This window comes from Globicephala melas, chromosome 8 (genome assembly GCF_963455315.2).
Source record: "Globicephala melas chromosome 8, mGloMel1.2, whole genome shotgun sequence".
In the NCBI taxonomy this organism is placed as follows: Eukaryota; Metazoa; Chordata; class Mammalia; order Artiodactyla; family Delphinidae; genus Globicephala; species Globicephala melas.
Genome location: NC_083321.1, coordinates 41,600,079 through 41,610,968, shown reverse-complemented (window position 1 = coordinate 41,610,968; position 10,890 = coordinate 41,600,079). Strand labels below are relative to the sequence as shown.

The window sequence follows — 10,890 nt, the reverse complement described above, 5'->3', positions numbered from 1 at the left end:
TGGAGAGATGAGGTGAATGGAGGAACTCATACCTTGGGTGGAGTTGTAGGATGGACCCAATCAGCTTCAGAATTCCAAAGGTAGTGTGATTATATATGATTTGGCCAATGCCTAGAATATAACAGGTGCTGGATAATACCTCTTCACTTAATTAATGTCTTTTGCTTTTAGAATTCTTAAAAATTGTACTTTTATATTCACCTTCCATAACTTAGTCTCAGAGCTTACTGGGTCCCTGGTGGACAGCTTCCAGGCAGATCACAGATAGATTGTTCAGTGCAATTCGACTTCATTCATTGTCCATCTACTTTCTTTTTCTAAAAACCCCTTCCCATAAAACTTCTGAGTACAACTCTGAGTTATGGAAACAAAGACGTAATATTTCTGGATTCTTGTTCTAAATTAATAAAATAAGAGTAACAATGCTAACTAGTTTTTTTTTGGTGAATCACTGAAGTTTACAAATTGTTATCTCAATTACTTGTTTATTTCTCAAACCCCCAGGAGGTAGGCAGGATGATTATTACTGTTCCCAATTTTGTATATAACACTTTAGACAGAACCTGTGAGCTCCCAAGACCTCTCAGCTTCACAGCCAAAAAGTGGGAAAGCCAGACGGAAGCCTTGCACCTCAAGTCTGAATTATAAGCTGCGGTTCCCTAAACTGTAGTTTGAATTTGTTCAAAGTGCAGATTCAATAGGTCTTGGATGGGGTTTTGGAATTTGCATTTGAGGCAAACATCTGATGCTTGTGTTTCAATGACCATACTCAAAAACAATAATCTAGAAACTTCTTTTTCCCTTCTCTCTTAAAAGAACAACAAAAACAACCACCAAAAAAAAAAAAAAAAAAAGAGGCTGATCTCACCTCTTACCAATCAAAGGAATTTTTTTTTTTCTTAGAGAAGTGGAGCCCCCAGGTCTTCTCTTCTGTGACCTACCCACACACACTGATAAAGTTAATTATCTGCCCTGGCTAAATGACTTTCCCTAGCAACACCCTAGCAACTAACATTAGCTCTGCCTTAGGCTACAAAACCGGAAAGAGATTTCTTGAAGTCCGGTGTATTTTACAACAAAACAAAACATCTGAACGGGAAGTTAAACAAAGTAAACTGGATTCATTACTAAGGAGATGAGACACAGACATACAAGACAGTTCATGACAGTCCACCAAACACAATAGTCAAAATAAGAAACTTTCTTCTCACAAGTTCTACTGAAGTCCAGAGGAGAGACTGCAAGATCTCATCCCACGGAGGAGAAGAGAATTTAAATGGGCAGAAGGAGGGAGGACATCCTAGGTGATGGGAAAGCTATAAGCAAAGGTGCCAAGTCAAGTATGAAAGTGCGGGACACAGGGAACCCAGCTGGGAAGCACTGGGAGCTCAGTCTGGGATCTATGACCAGATCATAGAGGGCCTTGAAGGTCACTTGAAGAACTTGGGCTGCATCAGAGGGTCCTGGGAGGCTGTTAAAGACGTTTTATTCATAGAACAGATACTTATGGAGCCAGGCACCGTGATATGCATGGAGGATACAGTGGTGATTCCCAGAGACAGTCCCTCCCCTTATGGAGCTTGGAATCTAGTGATGGAGACAGACACTGAACAAATACAAAATGTAAAAATCAGACCTAAAAGTGAATAGGTAATTATAAATCTTGAGACTATTAAGAGAAAGATATCAAGTTCCAGGAGAGCATATAAAGAGAGGCAGGACCTATTCTTGGAAATCAGGAAGGACTTCTCTGGGGAAGCAGTTTTGCACTGAGATCTGAAGGGTGCATAGGAGTTGGCTGGGAGAGGGTGGGGGTTGGCAGAGACGAAAGCACTGGATTCCAGGCAGAGAGAACCGCACAGGCAAAAGTTCATAAAATGGAAAAGCCGTGGAGGCCGGAGCCCATGAGAAAAGGGGTACATGGTCTTCAAAGGCGGGTCAAACAGGACCTCAGAGGCCATGTTAAAGATTCTTTGTTCTGAGAGCTCTGAAAAGCCACTGAAAAAGGATTTTAACCTCGGGATTGACGTTCAAATCTGCATTTTAAAAAGGATCACTCAGTCTTCAGCTCAGAAGATGGATTGGAGGGAGAGTAAGAGTAGATGTGGGCAGCCCAATTAGGAGGCTGAGAGATGATGACAACTCAGACTGATGCGGTGGCAGAGGAGTTGGGGAGAAGTGAACAGATTCAAGGAGTTGGAAGCTAGTGATTTCGTGACGGATTGGATGTGTGGAGAGAAAGCAGCATTCTGATGTGACAGTAGAGCTGGGTTAGGGAAGTTTAACTCCGGTAGTGGGATTACAGATCCATGGGCTGTCATGGCCCAGATGGTGGGGTCACCACTGCGTAGAGGGAAGAACCCTATTTTAGTGTTGGTGAGGACTGTTTTGAATCCTGGTTCTTTCTCCCCTTACTAGCTGTGACACCCAGACAGGTAAATTTTATAGGTTCCTTATCTGGAAAATAGCAGAGAGGAGGGGGCCTCCTACATCACATGGTTTTCCTGTCAATGTTGAATGAGGAATTAACTATTCTGTCCCTCCCTGCTGTGTTCTGCCCACCTCCCTGTTAGATTTGAATACGCTGATTTAGATGAAAAGACTTTCAAGAACACATAATTGAGCTATTGGATGTAAAATAAGCTCCGTGAAGACAGGAGCCACATTTTATTTATCTCTAGTTTCCTGTCCTCTGAGATAAGATCGGGTACACTCTCTTGAACAGCTTAGTTTGTAGCATATATATCACCGTTATGATTGGAAAAGATTCGTGTAACTATGTATTTAATATTTGCCTCTGCCCCAGATTGTAAGATCCACTAAGGCAAGTAGTTTATTTGTCCAGCGTCCCAGTGCTGAGCACATGGAGGGCATTGGACATGAATGAATGAATGAATGAATGAATGTTTGTCCCCTCTGGTACCCACTACTCAGCACAGACTTGGCCCCAAATCTATACTCAAGGAAAGCTTGCTGGATGCATGGGACTGTGCACCATGGAGTCTATGTGAGCCCTGAGCCAGTCCGGTCATACTGGAGATAATTCACTCAGGACACAGAGGTGAATCTCTCTGAATGTCACCTCCATAAAGGAAGGCTGGTAGCTGGAGCAGGTGCCGCTGACCGTCGAGGAGGGTCAGGCCAAGAAAAGAGCATAATTGCCTTCTGCAAAGGGGCACTGTCAGAGGACCTCTGAGAGAAGGCGCCCAGTTAATAGTGGCAGTGAGAGTCCCAGCACAAGGACTGAGGGCAGGCGAGGAGGAATGGAGGCCTCCTATGCAGATGGCTCCTCTGGGCTGTTTGTTCCTGGCGTCAAAGGAAAGCAAAGGAGATTGCTTTTTAAATGCAGGCTCTTGAAGCGTGTTGACAGTCCAGGGGAAGGAGGGGGTGCAGTAACCGAAGCTTCTGAGAGCACTTGGGATGCTTGTGCACACTGAGGGGAGGCAGAGGCATTAAGGCATCCCCAAAGTGGGCTTGGTTTCCGTTACTGTGCTACCCAGGGCCAGCCCGACCCACCCGTTGAGCTTGGGGGTGGGTGTAGGGAGACACTGGAGACCAGGCCCAGTACTTTACATAGGTCATTTCATTTAACTCTAGCATCCTCTAGAGGAAGGGTGTATTAGCCCAGAGGCACACATGCACCCTTTCTGAGCATGAAACTGAAGCTTGGAGAGCTTAAATAACCTGCTCAAGTCTCACAGTGGGTGAGCGACAGCACTAATGTTTAATTCGAGTCGGTGCCCAGAGGAACACTGGGAGAGATTCCTGCACCTGGCCTTCTCCCGTCTGGCTTTGGGGTTGAGCCTGAGGCTCTGCCCAGTGAGCCCTTAGGTTCATCTCCTCTCCAAACATCTGTCACTGGGGACTGGGAACCTGAACTAAAATCTAAGCCAAGAAAACACAGGCTTTTCTCTGAAACTTTCAAAACCCCTTTCCAGGGCTCTATGAGGACTCCCATGGGCTTTAGGCACTTTTGTCTTCGTGGGCTCCTCCCTTCATAAAACAACAGTAAACATTATATTTTATGACTCTGTAGGTATAAAGACAAATGTATTAATAAATATTATATAATGAAATATTTTATTGGACCTAAAGTTTTTTTTTTTTTCTTCTGATTTTAAAGAAAACATTTTCAGGAATCTCCGAAGGTATTACAGGCCATAGCACTGTGCCTACTGGGCCCAATGGATGAATCATTCTGTTCCTTTCCGTCCTCCAGTCTGACCTGTTCCAGGTCAGAGAAGGGCAATAGAGTCAGATAGCCATGGCATCTGACCCTGCCTTAACTGGCCGAAACCCTCAGTTTGCTCATCTATAAAATGAGTGAAAGTAATGTCACGTTTATTGTGTGAAGCGAGAGTGGAAAATGTGAGCAGATATAGTAAGTAAACCGCCCAGAATATTGCCAGACACAGAGTAGGTGTGCAGCAAAAGTTCTCAGTCTTTCCCTCCTTGGAGCACCCTCCTCCACAGGGTCCAGGGGGTTGGGGCAGCAGCCTCCTTGGTGGTGGGACAGAGTCCGCAGTGTCTCTGTACCCTATGATTTCCTCGCCAGACCCTGGGAATCCAGCGTCGCAAAATAAACACGGCCCCGCCGCTAATCGCCAGCGCGGAAACAAAACAGCGCTGCGCTCGGGGATCTGGGCAAAATCAGCCCTCCCTCTTCCTCCTCCTCCTCCTCCTCCTCCGCCGCCCTCCCTTCCTCGCGCTGCTCGGCTTGCTCGGCTCAGCTCAGCGCAGCGCAGCTCGGCAGCCGCCAAGCCGAGGCGGCAAGGTCTCCTGGTCGCCAGCGCCGGCTCCGAGCTCCGCTCCCCGCCCGGGCTCTGGCAGGTCGCGCTTCCACGGGAACCACTTCGAGCAGGAGTCGCGTGGCGAGCCGGCGGCGAGGCACAAAGTTGGGGGCCCGCGAGGATGAGGCTATCCGCGGCGTCCCTGAGACTGAGCCGGAGTCCAGCGCTGCTGGCCCTGGCGCTGCCTCTGGCCGCGGCGCTGGCCTTCTCCGACGAGACCCTGGACAAAGTGCCCAAGTCGGAGGGCTACTGCAGCCGCATCCTGCGCGTCCAGGGCACGCGGCGCGAGGGCTACACCGAGTTCAGCCTCCGTGTGGAGGGCGACCCTGACTTCTACAAGCCAGGAACCAGCTACCGCGGTAAGTGGCCCTGCGTGGCGTTGAGGGCGCGGGACCCGGCCCTCGGAGGGCGCCGACCGCGCGGTGCGGGAGGAGGGCGCACGGTTCTCAGGCGCACAGTGCGGGCGCAGCCCGGTAAGGGCCCTTCTGTCCTGGATGCCCTCAGCCCTTTTAGACCCGAGCCAGTGTCCGGGGCCGTCGCGGGCCACAGCCAGGAGATGCAGCCCCCACGTCTGACGCGCGATTCCCGGGCATGGGCTGTAGCGGAGCGACGCGTCACTCTGGCCTGGCTGGGAGGGAACCTGGCTTCTTCCCCCGCCGGCTCCAGGAGAGAAGTGGAGACTCGCCTTTCTCCAGATCCGTCTCTGGAGTGGAGCGGACCCTGGCTTCTCTTAGTCGGGTCCCAGGCAAGGTGGTGACTCCGGCTTTCCCCACTCCCATCCCTGAAAGAAAGGAAACCAGCTTCTCGCTGACCGGTCCCCAGTGGGATGGTCACTCCAGCTTCCCCGGACAGATCCCTACAGGAGAAGGGACTTCGGTTTCTACCTTAGCTGGTCCCAGGGCACGAGGAGGAGGGGAGAGGAGCCAGATGCTTTTCGGAAGGGTCCCTGAAAAGAACTCCAAATTATCCTCCGATGGTTCCAGGCGAGGGAGAAGACCCTGGATTTCTAGGACAGGCTCCCAGTGGACAGGGAGCTCTAGGTAGTTTTGGACAGGGAAAGGGAATCCGATGAAAACGGAAGGGAAGCCCGGATTCCCGAAGCCTGCTCCCTGGGGGCCGGGACCTTGGCTCCCGCAACCCCAAGTCTCAGTGCCCCAGGGATGCCGTTCCTACGCTCCTCAGCTGAGAGCCGGCTTTCGGGAGCGCAGAGAGGGGATGTCCAAGCAAGTGAGCGCCTCCCAAGCAGGACAGGCAGCTCGACCCGCACAGACCTGAAGATCACTTACGCCATCCCCAGGGCCCACCGCCCCTTTCTTCAGCCGGGTCATCTCCCCAGACATCTTTTCCCCATGCTGCAGCTGCCCTTCTCCAGTCGCGAGCCAGGATGTCGGGCAGGGAAAGAAGCCTGCCTGGCCTCACCGGGGCCCCGCGGGCGGGGAGTGACAGGGCGCGTGTCCCTTCACCCCTGCCCCTTCAAAAGTCAATTCTAGGGTCAAGCAGGAAGAGAGGGGCTTTGGGGCACCGAGTGGGGTGCTCTTCCATCCCCACTTGCCCGGTTCCTAAGCATCTCGGGAAGAAGCAATGGGAACAATACTGGAGAAAGTTTGGGGCAGTGTCAGCGGGCGCCCGGGCCACACAGGAGACCAGAACCTTCTCAGAACGCTTCCTCCGTTTTCCCGCGTTCGTGTTCCCGACTTTCTCCACCTGGAGCTACCCAGAGCGGGCTTCCCGGCATAGCCTGCACGTGGATGCGCTCAGTAGCTGGCCGGCAACCCCTGCAAGCCGGCACGGGTAGGCGGGATGCTGGGTACTCCGCGGAGACGGGCAGGGTGGGGGTGGGGTGGAGGGCACCCGGCCCAGCCCCGGGGAGCTGGCGGCGGGTTGGCCGGGCTGCCCTGAGAGCCGAACCTACGAGCGGCCGCAGCCTCTCCTCCGAGCTGGGAAGCAGCCAGTCCTCTCCATGGACTGGAGGGAAGTGGGCGTAACCCCGCTGGCCTCTTCAGCCCTCCCCCAACCCGAGGGCCTGGGTTCCCTAGGAAAACTGTCCCAGCTCCACGTGGCAGGGAAAGAGGTGGCTCTGGAGTCAGGTGGACCAGGGTTTAGTAGCTGTGTGACCTTGTGCAAGTCCTTTAATTTCTCTGAACGTGTTTCCCAGCTATTGAAAACAGCTCATTATCCAACCACCCTGGGCGGTTGCAGGGAGTGAATGAGTGCCTAAAGATGAGCATGTCTGAGCTACAGCGGGCCCCCAGTATGTGCTAGTTTGAGTTGGCTATGGGGCCCTAATGGTTTAATAATGGAGGGATGTGCCTGGTCAGATTGGTTTCTGTGTGTGTGTGTGTGTGTGTGTGTGTGTGTGTGTGTTTAAAAAGGTTTATTCAGCACTCCTTTCAGCCAGTCTACCAGTGAATGCCAGTTACCTCGGTCCTCATGAAATTGAATGAATGAATGAATAATTTCTCCATATCATGAGGCTTGCCTTAGACTATTCCTCGTTTAGGACCAGGAGGATTTCTTTTTTCCTTTTTTAAATTTTTTGGTTGCGCTGCATGGCAAGTGGATTCTTAATTCCCTGACCAGGGATTGAACCTGTGCCCCCTGCAGTGGAAGTGGGGAGTCACAGTCTTAACCACTGGACCACCAGGGAAGTCCTGGGAGGATTTCTTTTTTGGGTAATTCAGGCTAGTCTGCTGTGCAGGCCACGAGTCCTTCCGGGTTTCTTTTCCCACTTGAATCCTCCCAGTTTGTCCAAGCACTGAGACAGAGATGCATCTGGGATTCACATTGACAGAGAGGTTCCATGACTGCCCAAGTATCTATCCACTGCCAGCAGGTGGAAACTGGGGCTAGTAGGGAGGGGAACACTAGGCTTTCACCTTACAGGTTATTCCAGCCTAAAAAGTTAGCCTTTGGACTGTGACATCCGACTCAGGCCATTGGTGGGCAATCATCTTATCTCCTTTCTGGTGACTAAGAGATCCTGAACGAAAGATCTTACAGGAACCATGCTAAGGTCCTCTGAGTAAATTCTCTGCGATTAGCAAACCTGATTCTGCCACTCAAAGTTAGGAAGAAAAGGGCACTGGCCTAGTTTGTGACATTTTCTGTTGGCTTATACTTTCTTAGAATAGTTACATTAGAAGTAAATCTAATACATTCTGACTTAGGGCTGTGGAAATTAACATTCCCCTGGTGTTCTGTTTGCTGTTTTATTTTTTCCTGAATTAGGGCCCCTCACAATCGTTGGAATCAATGGCTTGTTTTCCTGCCGCAAACATTTGTCCTCAGTATTCTAGTTCATCCCCAAAGAGCTTCTGCTCTCCATGCCCCCCACCCCAGCATATCCTTTAGGTATTCTAGACTGGAATAAAATGGTCACTATTAAGAAATATATTGAAACACGGGGTTTCTTCTCAACAGCCAGGATCCGGTTGAGATGATGATTCAGCCTTTTTCCAAGTTGTTAGTACTATATTGACTGCCTTCTCTCTCCCACCACATCTCTCTACTCTCCCTCCCTCTTCCCCCCAATACCCCTCCCTCTGCAATAATTGTGCTTTAGAAAGCTCTGAAAGGCCTGCTCTGTTTCTGACCATGGCCTCCTTTGAAAAAGAGATTACAGTGATTAAAAATAACAAGTTGAGGATTCTCAAGGGGCTTCCCTTATAAGAGGACAATTTGCAGGACCAGCCATTCCCAGATCCCAATTTCAAGCCAAATAGAAGAAAATCAGCTGAAATGTTCAAGGATTGATTGAAAATAAAAGAGACTCTTTTGTCTGTCCAAAGGTCTGTTTATTAGGAAAATAAAGCCAGACCCTGGCTAATGAGAGTGGCTTTTCCTAGATGCTCTTTAAAGGGAAATTTCAAGGAACTTGATGGGAAAAGAATGTCCAGTTGAGATTACAAAAACTTGTCCAACTTCAAGCATAACTGAGGGATTTATTCTAAACCAGGAGGTTTGGAGAACTCCAAAGCTGCTTTGCCTTCTTTTTGTCTCTCTTTGGGGCTCACACTGCCATAAGAATGTGTGTTCCAGAGTGTCCCATCTCCGCCTGGTAGAATGAACACAGGCTTTGATGTTGGCTGGGTCTGTTTCCACTTCAGCTCAGTCACACATTCACTGTGTGACCTCAGGCAGGCAGCTTTACCTCTCTGAGCTACAGTTGCTCCAACTGTAAAATGAGGCTGTTTCTCCCACCGCCCACAGCATAGCTATGAGAATTAGAAATAATCCATGTCAAAAGAAACTGTCATACAGTAGGATATATATATATATATATATACACACACATACACACACATATATATGTAATGTTATGAGATCATTATTTATTTTGGAAATAGAAAAATACTTGGCAGCTAGCACTGGATGAGATATTGTGTTAAGTACTTCCTACGCATCTCACTTATTCCTTCCAGTACTTTGGGGCAGTTTATTATTTTTATTTTATAGATGAGGACACTAAATCTCAGAGAGGTTTAGTAACTTGCCCATGGTCACACAGCTATAATCAGTGGAGTCAGGATACAAACTTAGGGATGTCTAACTCCTAAATCTCTGCTCTTAACCAATCTTCTACACTGACTCAATAAAATAAATTAGGAGTAGATTGAATTCACCCAGCTACCCTCAGCCTTCTAGATGTTGAGTCTTTGTTGAAGGAAAACAGCAATAGCAAATCAAGATAATAACTGACAGGGCTTCCCTGGTGGCGCAATGGTTAAGAATCCACCTGCCAATGCAGGGGACACAGGTTCCGTCCCTGGTCTGGGAAGATCCCACATGCCACGGAGCAACTAAGCCCATGCTCCACAACTACTGAGCCTGTGCTTTAGAGCCCGTGAGCCACAACTACTGAGCCCGTGAGCCACAACTACTGAGCCCATGTGCTTAGAGCCCATGCTCCGCAACAAGAGAAGCCACCGCAATGAGAAGCCCCTGCTTGCCGCAACTAGAGAAAAGCCCGCGCGCAGCAATGGAGACCCAATGCAGCCAAAAATAAAATAAATTTTTTTTTAAAAAATATTAATTGACATATCTTGGGACACAAAATATGAAGTGATGGGTCCGTATTTACATTTTCTTTTTATAGACTTCAGTGTTGCATTTCCCCATAAACCAGAAGATTAATTTAGAAACACGAAGAACCTTGCCAATCTTTAGCCAATTCCTTTTGTTTGTGGGGAAACAGAAACAAATTGAAAATAAAAAACCCTAATTTGACTGTTGTTTTGTTTTTATATGCAGATATTATATGCCTGTAAAATTATATGTTTGAAAAGTATACATGTAGAATCTGAAAAATTTAGGCTGGATAAGGTCTTTTAAATAAACTATTTCTTATCTAGTGTTTTTTTTTTAATTAAGCACTGCTGATGATTAACTGTAATTAATTATCAGTGACCCCCCCACCTCTCCTCTTTTCTTTTTTTATTAGGTAACTTTAATTTTTTAACTTGTGCTCCCTTTTCATAAATATTTAGTTCAAATAGATAATAAAAATTAAAAGATGCATGCATATCTACATGCTTAATAGTTGTGGGGATTGTTGCTTTGAGTTTTATGAAACCAAAAATAAACAGAACATACAATAAAATGAAAGCATAAAAGTTGGAATTTTTCAAGGTTTAAAACTTGAGTACTTCCCATACACAGTTAAGTTGTTCCATTCCAGCTGGCTGACTCAACTGGAACAATGGGCTATAATGGCTGATATGTTTACAAACATGCCATTAGCTTGTTATACAGAATGTCAGATGTAGGTCGATACCAATTTCTGCAGGGAAAAAAAAAACACCATCTTGTATTAGTCAGGATACAGGCTAAGCTCATGTTACCAAGAGACCCCAAAATACAGTGTTTTAAACAAGAGATAAATGGGAAATCCAAGATGATGGGTGGCTTGTTCCACAAGGTCAATCAGTACCCCAGGTTCCTTCCATCTTGTTGCTCTACCATCTTCTAGTGCTCTGCAGTCACAGACTGACAAGTCACAGTACCTGAAATGTGGCTCGTCCAAACTGAGTTGTGCTGTAAGCGTAAGATGCACACTGGTTGTTGAATAATTAGTATGAAAAAAGAAGCTTCTCATTAATAA

At 47.9% G+C, this 10,890-nt stretch overlaps 1 protein-coding gene across 1 annotated transcript in view; it reads left to right on the top strand.

Annotated features, from left to right (window-relative positions):
* Nucleotides 1–4,688: 4,688 nt before the first annotated feature.
* SPON1 (spondin 1) overlaps nucleotides 4,689–10,890 on the top strand; it is a 281,632-nt gene continuing 275,430 nt past the window's right edge. Inside the window, exon 1 of the mRNA XM_030831472.2 lies at nucleotides 4,689–5,149. Within this exon, the coding sequence (XP_030687332.1) occupies nucleotides 4,912–5,149 (238 nt within the window). The 5' untranslated portion in view covers nucleotides 4,689–4,911. The remainder of the gene's footprint in view (nucleotides 5,150–10,890) is intronic.